This window comes from Xylocopa sonorina, chromosome 3 (assembly GCF_050948175.1).
Source record: "Xylocopa sonorina isolate GNS202 chromosome 3, iyXylSono1_principal, whole genome shotgun sequence".
Classification (NCBI taxonomy): Eukaryota; Metazoa; Arthropoda; class Insecta; order Hymenoptera; family Apidae; genus Xylocopa; species Xylocopa sonorina.
Genome location: NC_135195.1, coordinates 8,071,561 through 8,094,446, shown reverse-complemented (window position 1 = coordinate 8,094,446; position 22,886 = coordinate 8,071,561). Strand labels below are relative to the sequence as shown.

Sequence of the window (22,886 nt, the reverse complement as noted above, 5' to 3'; positions counted from 1 at the left end):
GTCCCTGAATGGAACCAACTCCCTAGGAACCTATTCAAGAACCCCTCCATTGTTTGTAATAAATTTTATACCGTCAAAAATTCAGCAACTTCAACCGTGCAGTCGTCAGAGGAAATACAACTCGTTTCACCAGTTCTTCGTCGGTACATTCTGAAAAGAGTGATCTTCATCCGTGATAGCGTTCGACGAAATAATAATTCTGGTAAGCAGCCCTTAAAAAGGTACTTCATTCGATGTCGTTGGACGGTTTCTTCCTTTTCACCGCAAAAATTGCATCTGTTCGATGTTTGTAAATCTCTGAGAACATCAATAATCGCGATTATGGTGTACGAGCACCGTCACTAGATTTTTAAGCTTTCACAAGCTTTCGAGCGTCGTACATATCATCCAAACTTAGCTATCTCGTTCTAATTTTATCAGTTGGTTATCGACTACTAGAAAATATCTTTCATCTATATATACACCCAGCAGACCCTAAATTAAAAATATTTTTCCTATTAATAGCCGGAGCGCAGTCAGAAATTTGAACGGAATTCTGAACACGTCGCTTCCCTCGGCAATTATACCTCGTTTTAGTACAGCATATATGAACGCTGAAGTACAAAACGTAGAATTTCGATTAACGTGTGCCAACAGAATCGCTAATACCTTCGTATCCCAGCTTTCAGTCCGCGAATAACCAGTTACAGGATTACTGCACGTGGAGAGCGATAATCCACGAAGGGAAGGGGTCGTTGCTGCACAAACGTCTCGAGTAGGTCGCGTTTTCAACCTCCTTCAAATGTAATATCGCTTGTAAGGAACGTGAAGGGGTGTCTACGGCAATAAAATCCCTCGTTCGCCGCGAATTTCAGAATACAGAATCAGATGTCATCGTCCTGATTGTTTCTTTGATCGTTATACTTGCTCGTTAGTTCGCGGAAGAAGAGAACCTCGAGGGTGTTGAGAGATTTTTTTCGAAAATAAAATAAATCTTCGTTCCTTCTCCGATCCTTCGTCATCTATACGTGCATTCCCTTTTTATGTATTCGAGAATTTTGTATAATTGTATAATAAAATTTTATACGATTAATCGAAAAGTCTCAGTTAACAACTTCAGGTAATTTCAGTTGATTTTCAAGCAGTGATCGTTGCTACCTACTTTTCCCTGAGTTTATTAATTTCATTAAATTGATTGACAAACTTAATGGAACTCGAGAAATGTACGTTTACCTGGCGGGAGGATAGAGACGTTTTCAGACGGTGGATTCGCGGGCAAGTTCATCCACAGAAACTTTCGGTTCAACGGATCGCGTTCCCGTAAAATTTCCCTCCGCTTCACGCTCGAGTTTCCAGGCGAGGCGTTGCAGCGAGCATAAAGTCCTACGCGAATCGTATCTTCTATTAAATTATTTCAACTCAGAGTTTTACGATGGCGTGGCGGTAATAAATTTCGCATTACCGTACGGATCTTAGTATTCCTTCGAGCAGCAGCAAACAATATAAACGAAGGATACTTCCAAACGCCGCCACGCGTTCGGTAATTCGGAGATGAAATCCTTCTGGACGAACTACTCCAGTTAATTACCGACTCGAAGAAATGATAACGCTGGAAATAAGTACAGGCTTTTAATTGGGATATTTTTCGAGTCGAGGCGGATTTTTGTCGAGGACGGTTCCTCGAGAGCCTCTTGAAACTTCCCCAAGATTACGTACATTGAAACATTGATTTATCCCCTGGGAACACGTCAGCAAGTGCCGTGGCGCTGAAAACCCTGCAGGATACGCGGTCCTCCAGATTAGCGTCGAGCTGCGAGCAGGTGTACCTACCTTCACGAGTCACGTTAAAAGATGCATGCTCGCGACGATGCGCGAGAGTGATTTATTGGTTTCACATGGCGGTGAATCCCATTTGTTCTAATTAAACCACGGCTTACCTAAAACGCTTTTACGAAGGTTCAACGAATTAATTGCGGTTGACCACTGTTTATAACCGAATATCGTACATACTCGATGATTCAGTGTTTCCAATCGGCAACACTTTTCTCAATCTCTGACATAACCATTCGATATCGTTAACGACTGTCGAGTTTGCCAGCAGAACGGGGTACACGCAACATTAATTGCTTCTCTACGTGGTGAATTTAACTTGAACAATAAGGATTCGTTTGATCATTGATTGCAGTAATTATTAGTACGTTTAATTAAGCGATACAAATTTAATTAAATGTACATATAAATAGCCACATACGAATTGGTTCGTTTCTCCTCTATGTAACGAGTTTCGGTTGAATATGATTAAACGGTGTAACGGAGCAACAATTGCATTTGTAATTACTGTCCGCTTGAAATCTTCAATTTTTCACTTGCGTTTAATCGACGGACAGCGTGGCACGTTTAAGGGTACAAAGGGGCGAAATCAGCCCGCTAAATGCAACCGCTAAACGCAATTACGATATTTGTGTAACGGTTTAAATAATATTTACCCGTGCGAGCCAGTTCGCGAGCTCTCTCGCAAATCTGGCGTGAGTATCAAATTGGTTTTCGGTAATTAACAGAGCACCTGTTGATTTAGAGGAACACTTCGGGATTCGTTGAAACGCGCGCGACTAGTCGCGTGCATGCGAGCTTAGAAATTGCAGGACGGCTGCGCGTCGGTGTTGTACATGGAACGTTTCAGTGCACTCTGCATATTTCTAAAAATTGTCGCTGGGTTTGTTGAGCTGTCCTCGTCATGTTCACAGGGAAACGTCTGGCAGCAGCTTCTCTCTTTCCACTTCATCCTGGAGCTGGTCAACACCATCCCGTTCACCATTACGGTGAGTCATTCATTGTTCAAATCTTCTAGTTCTACTTTCTCCTCTTTTCTTTTCCCCCTCGATCAATCTCAATGCCCTCGTTTACCGTTCCATCGAGCGACGAATAACCTCGCGAGAACGACAGTGACGTGTGACATTTGAAAAATTTAATCAAGACATATGACAAAGGTCGCTAAACGACTCGCCTGTCGGAGTTCTCCAACCGTTTGTACGAAGCCAGCGGGCAAAGATATAAAACGGTTCATTAAGGCAGAGAGACTGGTAAGAAAAATGAAAGGAAATGTCGTCGAACCGTTCAGAATCCGTGAGCAACGATAGAACGACTTATATTAACCGTGTGATTCCTTCTGAGTTCCATTCCATCCGGTAAACCGATAGAAATCTGCGCGTTTTACGTTCCTCGAGCACGCAATATCTGAACCTTTATTTGACCGATCTATAGTACGACCAGGCTGCCTCGATTCCATTAACGAGCCTCCACACCGAAAGAGTACGGAACTTGTTGCTTTGCTTTGACTTCGTTGAATATACAGTGTCAATATATATATATACATACGTACACAGAGACGCGGGTATTCCATTTCTCCAAGGTACGTCGAGCTAAACGATTGTAACGCGGTTTGCTGATTTTAATCGATAGAAGAAACTTGTTGCGTTCGATTAGATGTTGGCACCGTTCACGTTCGTTCTCGCTAGCATTTTACGTAACACTGATATAAAAATTGTTTAATTAACTATAGCTCTCTGTCTGTCTCAATCGAATGTTGTCAGTTTTAAGTAGTGAAGTCAATAATTTATGGCACATACTATATTATTATGATCTTATTTAGTAATTATTAATGTCAATGAGATTCGATCTGCAGCAAAAATCAATGAGCCAACTCACTGTTGCCACAATAGTACGAGTCAATAATTATAACCTACGTTAAGCTATTGCGATTTTCAATTGGTGCGCACAGTGTAAGTGATACGAATCAACGATTCGACTGACAGATACCGTGGTAGTAACAGTCACTAATTGGAGCCTGTACCAGGTCTATTTCTAATTAACTTGACATTTTGTACTCCCAGGTGCTAATAGCCGTGAGTTTCATTGTCGGCATAAGTGGTACTAGTCGATGACTCGACTGGGAGTATCGCAGTAGTAAAAGTCAACGGTTGGAATTTATAGTAAAACTGTTCTCGTTGGCGTTAATATAATTAAATTTGAAATGTTCCAAAGAAACGTCAAGTCTGCATCTGGTTTAAGCGTTCCTCTACGCGTACGATAAATTGGAAGCGATCTCGATGTATCGATCTGTAACCTACTGGGACTAGCCCTGATCTAAACGCGAATAGGGTTTAGCAGCATCAGTGGATCGCGCTACGGAATTTAATTGACTTACTCCCATTAGTTTTGTGTCACCTCGTTGGCGTTCCGTCGAGACCTCCGTGTCTCAAGTCGTGGCAATTTCGAACCGTTCGCAGACCATCCGTCCCACGGAAAGTATATAAATTTGCTTTCACACGGTACAACCATCAATTATCGGCCATCAATTACAGATTATCCGACGTGCGATAGCGGTAGTCGAGCGTTAATTTTACCACGATTCAATTTTGCTTTAGTTAACAGCGAGTACTCGTGACAGTTGTTCCAAGGTAACGTAATAATAAGCGAGTTTTCGACCATTAATTTCCTAGGTCAGCACATGTAGCGCGTAAACAAATATTCGTGACTTGCGAGCGTAACTCGTACATTTCAACGTGTTCCATTATTAATAAGTCATAAGGCTTTACGACCAATTAAACGACCACTTAATTAATTTGAAAATTATTACCAGTAACAGCTCACGAAGGTTATAACCGGTCTCATATCTAAACAGTCTTAATGTGCCCGCGAGAGTACGTTAACATTATAAATGTCATTGTTTTTTTATGCACATGTTCTTATTCGCAAGTTTTACCAAATTGGAAACGTCTAATTTCAAATTTCGAGCAGTAGTATTACTTATCCGTCGACCTTCGTCCAATGGTGGAGAACGTAGAACACGATTGGTGTACTATCGTAACAATGACGGGCGTTGACAGGTCTTAGTTCGAGTCATGTTTGTTCTTCAGCGCGAACGTCGTAACCTTTGACACGAGGAAAGCGAGAACAATGTGCAAACACATTGTTCTTGCACACAGCTACAATTGCGTTTGCAAATAGCATAGTTGCACGGAATGCTGAAATTGGGCCACCGTTGGAAACGGTAAACAGTCCAACTATGTGTAAATTGTCACGTTTCTTAAAATTCTTTTATTTCTTCCTTGGAAAATGGCAAATACTACCATCTAAAATTATACACAACATTGTCTTTCCAATAATTAAAAAATATTTCAAGTTAAGGACCTCTTTATTATTAAATATACTATTAAACGTCGCTGTTAAATAATGTTTCGAATAGTAATAATATTGAACTATGTTTCTAGCTACTTTATCCACCGATGCGAAATCTGTTCATTCCGGTGTTCCTAAATTGCTGGTTGGCAAAGCATTCTTTACAAAATATGTTCGTAAGTAATTGACCTATACTACTTAATGTCAGAATCATCTCCTAAAGAAGCATCTCCTGAAGTGTCGCGAATGCTTGTGTTTCAGAACGACCTACACAGGGCTATGCAGAAATCCCAGTCAGCTCTAAGTCAGCAATTGATGATCCTTAGCGCTACGTTACTGTGCCTTGTCTTTACTAGGTGAGTGAACTTCAAATATGTTATAAAATGGCTACAAAAGATATTTGGAAATTGTACTACTTGTTATATCATTTATATATCAGTTAATTAAATTCATGAATGTTAAATGCAACGATAGAAGCCTCGTGCTGTAAAAGTAAGATGGACGGTTCTTTCAGAAAGTGATCGTACACTTTTGTAACCACTCTTACTTAAGTTTACGATACATATTTCGCGCGAATAATATTTCCGCGTTAAATTTTTATCGCTGCTACCATGTGTGATGGCTTCGTTTATAAAGAATCTGTCTGTGGTGATAGCGCCCTGTAAAGTAGAACATAGTACCGTGTGGAATTAAAATTCTGCCGGCGTGACGATAACTTTCCTCTGGACTTCTTAGCCGTACTGTTCTCAGCCATTATTCAAGCTTAAACAAAGCGTGCGTTGCGTAGCTCGCATACAAGTCGTATTACATTATTCGAATAACGAGGAAACTTTGCCAATCAGAACAGACGCTTCCATTTACAAATCCGCGCGTTACCTGGACGACGCAGCAGAGGGAAAGAGAGACAAAGTGAGAGACAGATGGTAATTCCAGAAAATTTTCTTTGCAAGCACTTACGTCAAATTTGACGTACCAGTAATTACTTTCAATACGCGATTTTACAATCAGTGGGCTGTCTGACAGAAATTTGACGTTTAATTGACGACAGTGATGGATCTAATAGCACTTACATTCGGTCGATCGATCACTTGGAGCGAAATCATATTTTGTTACATTTTTCTACGCGTCGTAAAAATACGCTTTATCCGCTAAAATAGAATAACCCAATACCTGCGCTATTTCTAACATCGAAGAGTGGGATTCTTAAGCGTTGCTCGCTTAATTTCCGTTCCGCATAATATTTCCTTCTGGAAACCAAGAGGAAAGTGAACTCAGATTCAACTGTGAACGCGGTCGACCGTTTGCAAACGGTAAAAATAAGTTGGCGACCGTAACTGGAAATAGTTCGTGTGCAGTAACCAATTACTCGGCCGTTTCTTCGTCTACTTGCGCAGGGAAGTTCGAAACTATGACGCTCCGCAGTTCGTTGAAAGAAAAAACGCGAACAGTCGATAGTTGGCCGTGTTTGAATGAGAACGGGCTACTTTTAACAGCATGTCAAGGTAGCGTAACGTTTGTATTCGATGCGTTGCGTGTATCTCGTGATAAGATTGTAGAAATTAAGTGGTTTGTTATTGCACGATCCGAAATTGAAAATTAATTTTAATGAAGCTAGGGGCTAACAAAAATGAACAAGCCACTTTATTGTTCGAGGAATATCGTCATTCGTTATTGAAAATTTACGTACAAGTCGATGTACCAGAAGAACAAATTAATTGACTGCTAATTTTGCTCGACGAACCTTCGAAACCAATTATTTAAACACCCACACGTCTGGCAAATAGAAATAACTTATCAAATTATAAGTTTTTTTCAAAATTACTTATTTTCCTTTTAAGTTTTCTAACGTCACGCGTCATCCAAGGACACGTAAAAAAGAATTACGACTTGGAAAGGTATAAGATGTATTTTTAAAGCTTTCTCTAGCGTTAAATTTCCAAGCAAATATGTAATCGCCCTCGACCTGAACCGGTCATAATATCTCCAATCTAGATGCAAAATTTTTAGCCCAGTAAACGCAGTCCATTTTCTATCGAATCCCATCGCGCCATTCTAAAAGCTCGATCGAAAAGCTACGCGTCGCTTACGATGGAACGCGCAATATACCAGGGAGCTTCAGAATCACTGCGTCACTAGAACCAAAGAATAACTCTTGTTGGACACGCATTTCTATCGAATGTATTCCCTTTCCATTTCGAAGTCTACGGATATCCAAGTCCACCGATCCTTCGTCAAACAGAAACGTGTCCACGTTCGAATTATTAATCCAATTCTCCGCGGAATTATTGCTCGGACGTGACATTTCCACCGGTCCGCACAAACTGCCTTGTACGCTCGCAACGAGGTGCATTAAAAACTTGACCTACCCTTTCGACGAACGACAGAAACTTTCGTTAACGAAGAAACACTCGCAGACATCGCGTTCTTTGCGATAATATTTTCTCCGGTAATACTCGTCGACACCCACGTCGGTCGTTTCGAGCACGATTGAACAACGGCCACCGTTCTATCCCCTGTCTTTCATACAGGGTGTCAGTGAAGCGAGGAATACAAACTTTTCACTTTCATCAATTTCTATTTCGTTTTACTATCAAAAATTGGTCGATCCCTCGAGTTCATGTCCGCTAAGCTCTTCTGTCGTGTACATATTCGATAAACATTCAAGCTCGATTTCCTTGGAAACGAAACTTGAATCGAAAAACTATTATTCTTCGTTTTCGACTTTCAGCTGTCTCTTCTGAACAATACGTTGTTTCATTCGGGAATTACTCGCGGGACACCCTGTGTGCATACGCAATATCCGCGAAGCGATTACGGTGAAACAACGAAAAGGTGAAACCCGGCCTGATTGACCCAGTTCGCAATGTGGGACAAATGTTAATAAGTAATCGTGGCGGCTCGTGCAGATGGATTGGTATCGCCATCGATCGTCCTGATTCATTATTTACGGTGTAATTCTAGAACGGCGTACTCGTAAGCTCGCCCTTGCCACCCGGCGGCACGGCTAGCTGCGACAAGGGTGGCCGGATGCGCGACCCTCCCCTATCCGTTTGCCCGATCTTGCTGTTATTCGGGAAGCCGTTTCTCAAATGGTGAAACGACGTAAGGCGCGCGTACGTTGTCACGGTTCGCCTATGTTCCGTCGTGGGATCGTGGAATTTAGACGGTGGCGGATTTTCAAATTGGCCATTCCTGCCAGGCGAGCCGGAAAACACGTGAATCGTCGCGGTGACGGTTCGTTAAGTCGTCCGACATGATTGTTGCGTTCGAAATGTTTGAATTTCATCGATTCTTTTATCGTCACTCGAGAGAGAGAGAGAGAGAGAGAGAGGGATTTTATCAAACGAAGTCCTGGTGTCTTCTCGATTATCTATTCGACGATGGAACGTCTCGTTGGAATAAATGTTGGACGAGAAAGGAATCTCTACTGATAATTAAATGAAGACGGATGGGGCATGCTGGGATACAATAGAAATTTCATTCTGCATAAAATATTTGATTTCCTTTTATAATAATAACCTTTGTGAATAGAGAGTCTGAAAATAGAGATCGATTCATTTATTGTGTATTTGGAATATTTTAATGCATTCAACTGGGAAGAAGTTTATAGTGACTACGGAAGATATTTATACATGCAGACGATCCTCTTCATTATCATATTTCAGTTATCGCGTTGCCAGGCATGAAAGTAGATACATGCTATTGAACGGTACGGAATTTATTACACCCGATTATCGGACTTGATTAATCAACAATATAAATACTAAAACAAACGCGATCGTGTAGAGATTCTTTCGCAGGAAATATTTTAATCACTACGCTTTCAATTCGATATGAAAACAATATCCATCCATTTCTTTCGTCTCTCGCGTTAGAATCGATAACGTTGATCGGCTAACGAAATGGCGAAATTATGCGTACGGATCACACGCAAATTATACAACACGTACCGTACACGGTAATGAGCGAAATTTATTGTCCTTTGGCCCATTTATTGTGTCCGACCAAACGTTACCTATTTCACTGTGAAAGTCCCTTGACGTTTGCCTTACGAATGGCTTGTCCCGCTTGCAAGACGTATAGTCGCAGATACGGCTCGTTACGACTACTTGTAGAGTTTACAGAGGACGAGGGTCTCACCCTTAATCTGTATCTCGGAATTGAATAGAACGAGGACCGTCTCTGCGTAATCGACATTGATAACGCGAACGAGTCAGCATATGTGCGTTGTTGAAGATGTGGTATTATAGTTCTCGAAATACTCGCAGGAAAAAGTTGAACCCACAAACTTATCCAACGTGGAAAGAAATATCTTTATAACATCACCCTTTAACACAATCTGTGAATTTCTTTCTTTTTTTTTTTCTAGTCAATCAAGCAAACATGATCCATCAAACTGACTCCGTTACAAATTCAACCTGCATCGTCCGTGAGAAATTGAATCGAACAGTTATTCTCCCGGATCGAAAATAAAACTGGAATAACGGCGAATCGTCGCGATATGTGACCCGTCGATCCTATTCCCATGGATCGCAGCGGTATTACGCGTAACACCTTGGCGGTCGCGTATTTATAGGGCGCCAGAGGTAGATCCATCAAAATCTTCGGCCAGTTTATCGAACCCCAATAAATTTCACGCGCTCGGCTCGATAGAACGTCAGATGGAGACCGATAACTCGACTCGTCGACACTCGAACCATCGTTCTCGCGAAAAAAATCTGTCGTATTATCTCGATCGACGCGAAGTGACCCGTAATATCGGTACCATAGCGACGGCAACAAACAGTAACAGGCGCGCAAACGATTTTCAAAAACTACGCGTTCTCGATGCGAGAAACGCGTCCGGTTGAGCTGAGAACAGTGTGGCCGTTTCCCCTTTCATTTCTTCCCTTTTTTTTCCTGTCCGTGCACGTCCACGCAGTCGAACGGTGGAATGAAAAACGTCCAATTAAAAAAACAATATTGTCCCTACTATCTCGCTATTCAACGATTTTTTTTTTTTTTGTTTCCTTGCACGGGTTTTTTTTACAACAAGGGGTGAATCGATAGTGTCGAATGAAAAAGCTAAATCGGGTCGTGTAATTCGAGGCAGGCACGAATGAATTTTATTTCGTGAAAAGTGTCCGTTTGCGCTTGAAATTAACGGAACGAGAGGAATTAAAATCTCTGCGTTCATTAACCGAATGTCGGCAGAATGTTGAATAGAAAATTTCGCGAAGTCAGCGGACGCAATGGTAGTGAGAAGGCAATTTCACACTTGAGAATTCCGTCCGAAAACTGCTGATTGCAGAATTTTATAGAAAAGACCCGTGGAAAGTAGACTTTTGCAGTACTAAAGACAGTCCTTTAACGCAACGTATACAATTCCAAGACTAATTAAATGAATATATTTCACACGGTACTAGAATTCTTGAATCGACAAAAGAAATAAAAGTACATTGAATCTCGACGTAATACTTCGCAGAGTCTTAGAGTAAATATTTTTAAGTATATTATACGCGAGATAGCGAAGCATCTTCAATTCACTTCTGAACAAAATCAAATGTAAATTGTACGATTACTCGTTACGCGATATTACGAGACTAGCTGCTCGAGTGTCGTAAAAAGGAAAGAAAACAGATTCGCACAAATATAAACGCGGCGCAGACATGAAAAGAAGGCCGCATGCATAATGCAGCCGTGCCATTTGCAAATTTCTTCGTCAGACCGGTTCATGTCTCCCAAACGATCCTTCCCCTTCCCTGGGGGATGAAAGGATCTTCCGACGGTATCTTTTGATCTTCGTGGGAACGGCTAATTGTACGATCGTCTCCGATCGACTGCGAATCGCGCATTGAAAGGGTTCAGAGTCGAATTACCGGCGTCTGGAACGCGGTGATTTCAATGAGCGACGAACCGTGGGCAATTGAACGATTTCAAACGACGCGCCTCCGATTCGCGTGTGTTTCAGCGTCTGCGGGATCCAACACTTTCAAAGGGCAGGGCACAGGCATCTAAATCTGTTCCAAAGCACATACTACGTCGTGGTCACGTTTTCTACGGTCGGTTACGGGGACTTTGTACCTGACATTTGGCCCTCGCAGCTTTACATGGTCATCATGATCTGCGTTGCTCTGATAGTTCTACCTACGCAGGTATGTACGATGCTTTACACTGTTCGATATTGAAGAAAGTTTAATCAATCCTTTGGAATCAGTCACAGTATACTCTTTTCAATCTCAAAATGAATTTCTAAATTGATTCGAGCCATTTATAAATTATTATCATTGGCTATATGTACCTTTTGAGTTACTTAAAAAGTTATTTTATTTCTTAACGTACAAGTAGCACGTAAAGATAGTTTCGCAGTTGATTTGTCACGCTATTCGACATCGATCTTTCCTTCGACACCTTACTGTGCGCTTCCTAGACAGCGTTTATTGCTGAAAGAATTTCTGATCGTATAAAACTTTATTTCCCTATTAACGACGAATGTTACGGGAGAAATGAACCGTGGGCTACCCGAAAATCGTAAAACTACTATAGATTCTGCCCCGATCAATGTTTCACGAAAATCTAGAGGCAAATGACGTGAAACTTTTACGCGTTGGAAACTTAACAGCCTGGAAATAAGCGAGATACAGTAATTGTACCGAGAACGATGTTCCATAGAAAAGATTGAAATGTCGTACACATCGCGATCGCAAAAGAACGCGTCAACCCTTGCTCGTGAAAAATTTTATTCGTATCTAGGAGAAAACGAAAGGGTTGACGGTAATTTTAATATTCTGACAGAACTTTAATCCTCTTATATCCTTGTTGCATAGTTTATACGTAATACCTGTATCGCGCTTGACAGCGAGAATGCAAATTGTAAATATAATGCACAGTTAGCAATTTTCCTAAATGACATTGCCGCTGTAATTAGTCCACGAACATAAAAGCAAACAGCGTTACGCGCAAAGCTCATTGTCGGACCCCTGTCAAGGATTCATAAGATTCGGGTGTACTGTTCGCCTTTAGTAATATAATTAATGCACACTCGTGATAAACGCATAATTGAATTGCTCAGTGGCAGAGAGGCACTCCGAATGCGTTATCCTACTTGTTGACTGAGGTCGTTGACTAATCACAGTAGGCGGTATGAAAGGGCAGCTATCTGTCGATGACTGTGGCAACTATCTCTCGATGCTGTCGATGCTCTCTGACGTACGGATGCCCCAATTAAATGCAGTTCCGCGGATACAGGCGCACAGTTAATTAGAACGCATTGAACGCTGCAATATCTTTTAAATCGCGCGACTTTTGCGCACCTTGGCGTTAAGTTTAAAGTAACAAGAAATAAACGTGACAATTTTTAAATAAAATTCGTTGATAAAGATAATTGAAGTTAAGATGTCCGATTACGAAGCGAGCAGCCGACTAAATAGCCGGTACGATGTGACGTATGTTATTTGCCTAACAGTTCGAGCAATTAGCGTTCACGTGGATGGAGAGGCAGAAATTAGGTGGCTCGTATTCCTCGCACAGAGCTCAAAGCGAGAAACACGTGGTGGTCTGCAGTACAACGCTGCAAGCCGACACTATCATGGATTTCCTAAATGAATTTTACGCCCACCCCCTGTTACAGGTGAGAAACTCGATCGCGCAATTACCCTTCGCCAACTCAATTTCCTTCTCGATTTTCCGTTGACCATTACACGTTTTCAAATTCGCAAACGTGACCACGACAATTCACCGAACGTCACTTCCCGTCGTGTTAAATACGCGAAAAGTGTTTCCGGACCATGAAATAAGACAGAAATTCGCGAGTAACGAATTTCAATTGCGTTCAGGACTACTACGTTGTACTATTGTCACCCATGGAATTGGATACTACGATGAGAATGATCCTGCAAGTACCGATCTGGGCACAGAGGGTGATTTACATTCAAGGGTCGTGTTTGAAAGACAGCGATCTGACCAGGGCCAGAATGAACGAGGCGGAAGCCTGTTTCGTTCTTGCTGCAAGGAATTACGCTGACAAAACGGCTGCCGACGAGCACACGATACTTAGGTCAGTTTAACGTTGCAAAATCGATACGAAGCAACAAATGTATATCGTAACATGTATACATTTCGACGTTTGGCAACAGGTCATGGGCAGTGAAGGATTTCGCACCAAACGTTCCTCAGTACGTTCAAATCTTCCGTCCGGAGAACAAGCTTCACGTGAAGTTCGCGGAGCACGTGGTGTGCGAAGACGAATTCAAATACGCCCTTTTGGCGAATAATTGCACGTGTCCTGGCGCCTCGACGCTGGTTACCCTTTTGCTGCACACTTCTCGAGGACAGTAAGTTGAAAGGATTCGTTTTACTCTCGAAACGTAGCGCGTCACTCCGATACGGAATGTCGTTGATCGAAGATCGTTCGATTTAAATGGAATTATTCGTTCAACCTTCCATTTTCAGAGAAGGGCAACAGTCGCAGGAAGAATGGCACAGACTCTACGGTAAATGTTCCGGAAACGAGATTTATCACATTATCCTTGGGGATTCCCGGTTTTTCGGGGAGTACGAGGGCAAATCCTTCACTTACGCGTCCTTTCACAGCCATCGTAAATATGGGGTGGCGCTAGTCGCCGTTAGGCCGGCGGAACTCCCGGAATTTTACGAAGATACCATCCTCTTAAATCCTGGTAATTTTATAACACCTTTTACGATCGATTCATCTCGTGTTGCATTTCTAAAACAGAAGGGAGTAAAACCCAAACCGTCTTAACCATCGTTTTCGTTCGCGAAGTACCGAAAAATATTGAAAGGATCACTTGAGGAGTGTATCTATATTTGAATTGTTAGTTGACGAATCGATTCTGAATTTCTCTAACGTCGAACGTATTGCCATCACGAGGTCCGCGTCACATAATGAAAAAGACGGACACCTGTTACTACATGAGCATCACGAAAGAGGAGAACTCGGCGTTCGTGGTGGCGAACAACCAGACCGGAAGCGGGCCAGAGGGCACGCAAGTGGTGGTCGAGACGAAGCCGGACGTGACCGGAAACGCGAACAGCAGCTCGACGAGCAACACGACCACGAACAACACGGCGACGACGATGAACTCGGGTACAACCGGGACCACGACGACCACCACCACGATCTCGACCAGCTACACGATCGCCGGTGGTGATGGGAACGGTACAGCAAACAAGCCCGGTGCCAACGAGCACCGTCCTAATTCCAACAGTTGTAACAATACGCTGAACGAAAAAACAGCTTGCTGCAGAGAGGAGACGACCTGCACGGGGCCCCGTGGACAGAGCGTACACGGTACACCGGCACACAGGGCCCCACAGTTTATTTTGCAGGTCCTCCCTAGCACGCCCACACCACTCGAACACCACAACATACTCGCATCCGATGTCCACCGTGAGTGTCGCATGCGCTTGCCCTTATATTATTTTCTTTACTATATTTACCTATTTTAACGTGTACATTCTTTACCTGTTTTCTCTCTGATTGACTCTGTAATATTCCTTCGTATGTTATATATATATTCATATATAACTTTCTTTTTTCTTTTTCTTTTTTAATTGAAGGAAAGTTTGATTTATAAAGAAGGTAATGCGTGCGTGTGTGGAAAGTTTTTTAATAACGAGTTAGTGGGTAATTGTGGGGGGTGTAATTTCCTGGGATTTATTAGGTTCCGCGGAAAGTTTTTGTTTTCGAGAGTTTTATTTCCGGATGGAAATAAAATTGCGTTTTACGATCGGTAAAAATATTTTTCCCAAACGTGCGACATATATTCCGCGTTGCTTTTGTTGTTTGTCGGCTATGTTTATATTCTGGGAGAGAAATAGCACGGATTTGCCGTGGCATATTCGTACGCTTTATATTTCTGACAGTTTTGTTGCTGCAGTCTTGGCTAAAAATGTTTTAATAATTTGTAATAGAGAACGCGTAAAATACTGCGGCCACGAGATAAAAACTTTTATTATAGACTGCTGTTATGGTTACATGGTGATTCGACCATTCGCTTTTGGACTGAACTCATATGAACAGCGTAATTCATCTTAAAACTAAACAAATGTCATGTAAAATAACATGTTTCATCTGGTTGTTAGAAGTAGCGATTTCTAAGGAGTAGAAAACTTTCCGCAGGATCAAATAATATCCTAATGATAGGGAAAAATTAACTCAATTGTTGGTATTTTGACATGTATCATGTAACAAAGTGAAATTAGAAGGGTTTAACACGTACCAAATTAATCATCCTTTACTAATAATGAATATGTTTCGAACGAATACTACATACTACTTGAATTATTCATCTTAATTAGTGCTAATTATTAATTATCATTTCTATCGAGTTGCGATTGATTTGCAGGTTTGCATGCAGTAGATTGAAATTGCATATATAATTAGCGTGTTAAAATACAAAACTATTGTTTCGTTTACCTATAGTTTGTACTCTGAAAAGAAGATATTTTTACTTTACAACTTTTTTTCCATACACTAACTATTTTACGAGTAAAAGGATTAAACGAGAGGCTGAGCTTGAGCATGGCTTATTAATTTAATGCAAGAAATGTATTGTTTCCTTTAACGATCATTGTAGTTGCATGTTATTATCGAAACTAATACGCACAGGTAAAATTTGAATATCTGTATAATATCCGTGATTTTTTTGTCGAAACGATGTATATAAAAATAGTAATCAACAACACAGTAATACCTTTTGTAATCTGTTTGTTCAGAACTGCGGTGGATATCAAAATTGAAAATATTTTGCAAACATACAATACTGTTGAATAATATAGAAATATTTTTTAAATTCTGTATGCCTATATCTCCTGATAAATAATATTCTTATTAATTATAAATTTTCCAATATTTTTATAACCACGATATAGAGCTAAATAACTTTTCGTAACGGACCCATAATCTTATAGCAACCTATCTAGATCCAGGAGGATTCGGAGACTCCCGACAGTGTCTAAAAGATGGAGGATCTACGCCCCAAACGCCGATCACTGGAAATCATTTGGACGTTCCACGATCCATCGATCCGAACCCGAACCTGCTCAGTCCTGAAATTCTTACACAGAGGAGAGGTAAATTGACAATTTAAACAACATTCAACGATAACAAATCGCTATATTATCAATAAAAATATATATATGTAGAAGATACAGACAGTAAGTAGTACAAGTCAATGAGTGGTATAAGTAGTACAAGTTAATCATTATAGATACCAAACACATGTTGCGCAATTTTCGTCGAAAAAGAATATTTTAACCTTTTGTGCTCGAACGACGACTCTCATTCGCCAGGATGTTTCGCGTGGTAATTTTGTTTATGTTGAATTTGGTTATCTCCAGTTGATAGAAGCGAAGCATTGGTTCGAGAGTAAGCCCCTTAGGCTGTTTCTGTTTTCGTTTGGGAAGTGACATTGTGACGTAAAATGGGGATTAAGATAAAAGTCCTCTACGACGGTCGTCCTGAATACGATGTATCTAACGTCAGTACAGTTTCGACGATCGTAGCGAGCACACGTATCGCGGAGTATTGCACCACTCGTTTGAAAGTTTTGAGGCGAATTTGATTTTGAGTCGATCAGAAACTTATCTATCCATGGTGAAATTGGTGGTAGAGCGAGTGTAAACAGTGATGTAATATCGGGTGTGAGAAATGCAAAAATTAGAGTAATAGACAGTGAATCCGGAAGTATCAGCGATGACACACAAGATTCTGGCATTTCAGAATGCTTTGGTAAGTGTTTTGTAAAATATCACACCAAAACGCAACTACAGAACTCGAACTCGGATAATTATGTTTTTCAAAATGTAAACATGGATAATATATTAAAATATAACACTTTCGACCGAAAAAATCGAGCGCAAAGGGTTAAATTTATCGCAATCAATCATACATTATAATTAATAGTAAATAAGAAATATTTAGTATAAAATCACAATTGTGCGGATAATAAAGAGATATGTAGATATTCAAGATATAATACTAAAATATGTACGTATTTTTGGAACAAACTCGCCACAGGAAGCAGGAGACCGAGTATCCTACCGGTCCCAGACATGTTAACAAGCTCAACTTTACATCTTCCTGGTCAAGAGTCGTTAGATCACGAGGGGGACGAATCTGAAGACGAAATGGACGACGACGTCCCGTGGAGATCGCCCAGCGAGAAAATAGCGTGAGTATGATATGGTTGTGGCCGTGATTCGTGTCATCCTCTTACATTCAAGCTGGCAAGGATCGAAGGTACAAGGTCTCCTATTATACGTGAACGCGAGGAAGCGTACGATCGAAAATTAGATCGCTATAAATTTATAGAGATACATCTATTAGACATTGCATTAGACGAGAAAGCTGGTTTCCTCTCTTTGACCAATCTTTTTGATTTATATTTATCTATATATATATATATCTATATATAATATATACATGTACTAAAGCACGATCGTGAAAACCTTTACGAGCGAAACGATCTTGCACTGTCTCGTGCACTTGCATGGCACGGTCTCTTGTGCGTCGGACGTATTTTGTGTGAATTATTCCCACGTCTCTATATACATATTAATATCCTTCTCTATACGTATCTATATACCAGGTGAATGTACCTCCGTTGTCACTGTTTTTATATTCTAAAAATTAAACAATATACAGTCGATCGCAAGAATATTCTACCATGGGCACAAATTTGATAACCAAGTGTGTGAATAGTTGTATCGTGATATTAAGTGATTTAAAACAGAGACTGAATATCTTTCCAACCGACTGTATATTTAGGTATTAGCTTTAGATGGAAGATACTGGCTCCATGGAACATTCGATTAGCAATCGTGTCATAGCGTTAGATGTACCTTAGACTCTGAATTTAAAGACCGCCAGTATTTTCTTGGGAACTTGTCAATGGCGAACTGTAAGATCGTACAAGTCGATGAAACGTCAACTCGTTTACGACTACTCGCACTCGATCGAACGAGCGTAACTTGATTTAAGCAAATGACAATCTGTACGATCTTATCGGCACGTTGACGAGAAACAAAGTTCCACAGCGAACCCGCGGGAACTGTGCACCGTGGTCCTCGTCCCTGCACTCTTCTCTTTTAGATGTTACCACCTCTGACAATCGTCTATCCGACGTAACGTAAGTTCCTCTTCCTACGCCCACATCGCAGCATCTGAAAAGTGCAGAATTTATTTCTCCCAATCCTGTCCAACGGTCTATTTCATTCCCCGCCGCCTTTCCGGCACCGTGCGCACTTTCCACCGGGAACTGCACGGGAAGCAAAACGCCGATTCGATGTAAAAATATCCAATTGCGAAACAAAATTGGCTCGGATCATAAAAGAGGTGGCGTTCCGCGCGAAAATTTCCATCTCGAAACGTGTTACGTCAAGCGCGGTGGAAAGTTCGAATGTCACGGTGACAAGAGACGGACGGGTGGGAATGGGTAAAAGTTTCGAACGCGAAAGGTCGACGTCACGCCGGGGCCGTCCGTTCGCCACCCGCCAAAAAAATACAATTAAAAGCAAGTTTACGTTGATGGTCGGTCTGTTCTGTCTGAATGTCTCTCGATGCCTGCGTCACACTAATCGACCGTCGATGGTATTGAATCGCTGCTCGATGCTGTCCTGCCTGACACCCCCTATATGTCCTCGTGGATGTTTTTGATGTCTTCCTTCCTGCATCGTCTTTATGCACTGCCGTCTTCGCGCACGACCTTTGCTCAGCAGTTTCAAGGGGTGAGTTCACGTTTTTTTTGCTTCCGTTTAAACTAGCCGCCGAAGTTGGGGAAAATTGCGCACACCTCTGCATATATTCTTGCAGGAATTAATTAGTAATTAGAATATTCTCTCGCTTTCGAGCCAAGTAATTGTTTAAACGAACGGTACTTCTCGTTAAAATTTATTGTACTACCAATTGATGTGGTAGGATTAATTTTATTTCCAATATCTCACTAGTCTACACGTATATCTGTTTTAGAAATAAAAGTGGAAGAGATGTTTCGGATATATTAAATCGAATTTGAACGAGACAATATTTCCAAACGGTAATTAGTCGCACGAATGTTTTAATAGTTACTATTTCTTTGAGTCTCGGTCACATTTTCCCCAGCTCTGTTCTCCGCTCGTCTCGCCTGTCGCGATGGAACGTTTGGAACGAGAACGTCGAATCGTTACGATATCTCGATAAACCTTGATTTCAATTTCGCATTGGTAATCATAACGTTAAAATTTCCTATAAAAAATTTTATCTTTACGCCTACTGGAAAAATAATATTTCGCTTTCAGTGTTTGTTATAGCGTAGCATATTTGATGTACCAACAATAGTATGGCTAGAATTTAAAGAAACGTACCGGACTCTTTAAAAAGAGAATAACGCGAAATCGATTTTTAAACTCTAAACGTTCCCACGTCGATAAATTGTCGTGAAATATTTTTAAATGAGACGAGAAAGAAATATGAATTATTTCACTTGTCTCTTGAAGCATTAATAAACGAGACACTTTCCGCCCACGCGAAGTTGTGCCACGCGATTACGAGGATCACGCAAAGAAAAGGAGGCCGCGTATATAGGCAGCTTCGGAACTTATTAACTGATTAGGACGGAGAATTTACTCGTCTGCACCGTACGCGAAACTTCGTTGTTTAATTTAGTTCGTTGAACCGTTCAGAACGAAACGAACTCCTCCCTAAAATTGAAGTCGAGCTTTCACGGTGCGAACTGAACGAAGTTGCGATATAATGTTGGACGCGGTCGGAGTAAACTTTGCGTCGCCCTCGATTGATCAGCCTGAAGCAAAAAGTTCTGAATATTTGTTAAATAAAAGTAATTCCCGCACCTGTACATTTTGTAGCCAGTATATACGACTCGTTGTAGACCGCAGGATATTTCAACGAAATTTTCTTATCGAAGGTATTACAACAAGTTTTGTTACGATATAAAAAACTTCTGTCAAACTCAATTCTGACAAAAATGAGATAAGAACAGAACGAAATTACGCATGGAAAACAGGAAAGCAGAACTATAAAGGAGAAGCAAACGTATCGCGTAAAAGACATTAGAAAAAGAACTGTAACGAAATGAAAAATAACAGGTAGAATCGAAATTTATATAAAATGGAAAATGTGAGAAGGTAATCGTGGATAGAAAACAAGAAACAAAATAAAAGTATATATATATAAAATGAAGAAATAATAAAATGGAAAAGAAAACTAGGAAAGAAGCAATACGCAGAGAATAGTAAAATAAGTAATAAACAAAATTGCCAGAAAGGGAAGCATGTCTCATTTAAAGTTTGACACTTTATGCATCTTTTCCAATACGCGCTCACCATCCACCCCTAAGGTTTATTCCGATCGTGGAACATAAACGTATTTTACAATATAGAATCCACATTTTTCTTCATTCCTTCGCTCCAGATAAAAATAAAATATTACAGGTGCATCGCATAAATACTATTAAAAACGATCGCATTCGGCCCAGTCATTCGATACCTTTACCAGACAAGCCATTCTTTACGTGGCCTAAATACGCTCAGACGTTATTCCACATGATTTCTCCAACACACATATCATTTCTAGACAAGTCGTGAAGCAGGATCGGTCCACCGATTCCGAGAATATCTTTTCCCCGCGATAACCCCCTGAACGCATTAATTTCCTATTTACGTCACGCATTCGAAACTTGGAGGACACGCCGGTACGTCGTCGCCATTTTGGAAGCAGTACACCGCGCTCGTTTCCATGTTTCCTGTAAATTTTAATACACGCAGAGATGCATTCGATTGAAACCTGAGAAATTGGTCGCACGATAGTTTGAACAGCTTTCGCTCTGCTATTTCTGTTTCGACGGAAACGCCGATCCATATATTTCCAGACGAGTGACGAAAACCCATGAAGGAACTTTATTCTGGTACTGGCTTCTCTCAGTTTATCTATAAATGAATGAAAATCATTTTCAATTGAGTAAGTGTAACAGGAATAGAAGGATTGCGGGCAATTTTAGTTTCTGCATTATGCATGTACGTAGATCATAAAAATCCTTTCCGTTAGATAATTTAGCAGCCGTATATAACAAGAAAAGAGAAAGCTACTTTCTAAAGAGATAATTTTCTTTCAAGAAAATCTATTGCATTGCATATAAATTCGTAAAATTCGTGCGTAACGATCACTGATGGCTCTTTATTTAATAATTTGTCTTGCGTTTCATGTGTTTCACATACTTTTACTGTCTCGCACATTTGCATATGTTTTACACTTTCTACACGTCTACCACTTGCCATACTTTGTCACTGCATTAACGATGTATCATACGGTTTACAATTGCGTACGAAACTCATGAATTATATATACTTTCACAATGTACACACGCAGATAAATGATAATGCGATGCAAAGAAACATATCGTTATTCGTTCATTCGAATTCAATCAATACAGAATCGAATGCATTGACAAAGACCATACGTTTTATATAATAATATGCAGCACCGTGTTCCATTGTATGCAAAAAGGTGACATATAATTATAAATATCCCGAAACGAATATCAATACTACTACCTTGAGTTAATTTTAATAATTATAACGAAGGACGTTAATTAAAGGACGTGAAATCTCCTATTATACACTTTTCGTAGTCAACTTACGAAGTCAAATATTTATGCATGCTGTTGCATGAATTATGCAACAATTTAACGATGCGTTGATGTTATTATAGGATTATCAAGGGCTTTCCACCTGTTTCACCCTTCATAGGAGTATCGCCGACACTGTGTTACTTGCTGAAAGAGAAGAAACCACTCTGCTGCCTTCAGCTTGCTCAAGTACGTATTCTTCCGACTTGCAACCTAATAGACCGTCATTAACGCTCGGATTATAATTGCAAATGTTTCTGATCGATAGGTTTGCCAACATTGCAGCTACAGAAACGCGAAGGAGTACAATTGGCAGAACAAGACCATAATATTGGCAGCTGATTACGCCAGCAATGGAATCTACAATTTCATAATTCCTCTAAGAGCTCACTTTAGGTACCACTTGCATACACGTATTAATTGACGTAATTTTTCATCGTTCGAAAACTCAATTTTTGGATATTAAAATGTGTAATATCGACAAATGATCCCCGTCAGATCGAAAACATCGTTGAATCCGATCATTCTTCTGCTGGAGCGTCCACCGGAAATTGCGTTCGTCGACGCAGTGTCCTATTTTCCTTTGGTCTACTGGATGCGAGGAACTATCGACTGTTTGGACGATCTCCTTCGCGCCGGTATCACTCTCGCGGAAAATGTCGTCGTCGTAAATAAAGAACTTAGCAACTCCGCGGAAGAGGACACCCTCGCTGATTGCAACACGATCGTCGCCGTTCAAACGATGTTCAAGTAAGCGTTTCGAGGGTTTTTCATAGAATATGGAAATTCTATTTAGACCACCGAAGTTGTACAAGAATATGAAATATATTCTCTCGTTTAATATTCGAGCAATCGAGTATAATTTAATTACAGTTAACCTGCAATATTACTAGAAAACTGTTCGTGTGTTCGCAGATTCTTTCCCAGCATCAAAAGCATAACCGAGCTCTCGCAATCGAGCAACATGCGTTTCATGCAATTCAGGGCACACGACAAGTACGCTCTTCATCTTAGCAAAATGGAAAAGGTACTTCCCGCTCATTTTCATGTATTTCCAAAGAATTTTTTATCGATTACCTCCGCTTTGATCTTCCGTTAATCATAATT

At 40.7% G+C, this 22,886-nt stretch overlaps 1 protein-coding gene across 9 annotated transcripts in view; it reads left to right on the top strand.

Moving 5' to 3' along the window:
- The window catches only part of Slo2 (slowpoke 2), a 150,331-nt gene that overhangs the window by 123,351 nt on the left and 4,094 nt on the right, over nucleotides 1-22,886 (top strand). For all 9 annotated transcript variants that reach the window (XM_076892431.1, XM_076892425.1, XM_076892424.1 and 6 more), the window contains 15 exons: nucleotides 2,724-2,798; nucleotides 5,250-5,333; nucleotides 5,419-5,513; nucleotides 11,108-11,291; nucleotides 12,602-12,766; nucleotides 12,972-13,192; nucleotides 13,272-13,469; nucleotides 13,588-13,814; nucleotides 14,027-14,545; nucleotides 16,069-16,230; nucleotides 17,177-17,330; nucleotides 21,863-21,968; nucleotides 22,048-22,175; nucleotides 22,278-22,529; nucleotides 22,695-22,806. In XM_076892431.1, the coding sequence (XP_076748546.1) occupies nucleotides 2,724-2,798; nucleotides 5,250-5,333; nucleotides 5,419-5,513; nucleotides 11,108-11,291; nucleotides 12,602-12,766; nucleotides 12,972-13,192; nucleotides 13,272-13,469; nucleotides 13,588-13,814; nucleotides 14,027-14,545; nucleotides 16,069-16,230; nucleotides 17,177-17,330; nucleotides 21,863-21,968; nucleotides 22,048-22,175; nucleotides 22,278-22,529; nucleotides 22,695-22,806 (2,682 nt within the window). The remainder of the gene's footprint in view (nucleotides 1-2,723; nucleotides 2,799-5,249; nucleotides 5,334-5,418; nucleotides 5,514-11,107; nucleotides 11,292-12,601; nucleotides 12,767-12,971; nucleotides 13,193-13,271; nucleotides 13,470-13,587; nucleotides 13,815-14,026; nucleotides 14,546-16,068; nucleotides 16,231-17,176; nucleotides 17,331-21,862; nucleotides 21,969-22,047; nucleotides 22,176-22,277; nucleotides 22,530-22,694; nucleotides 22,807-22,886) is intronic.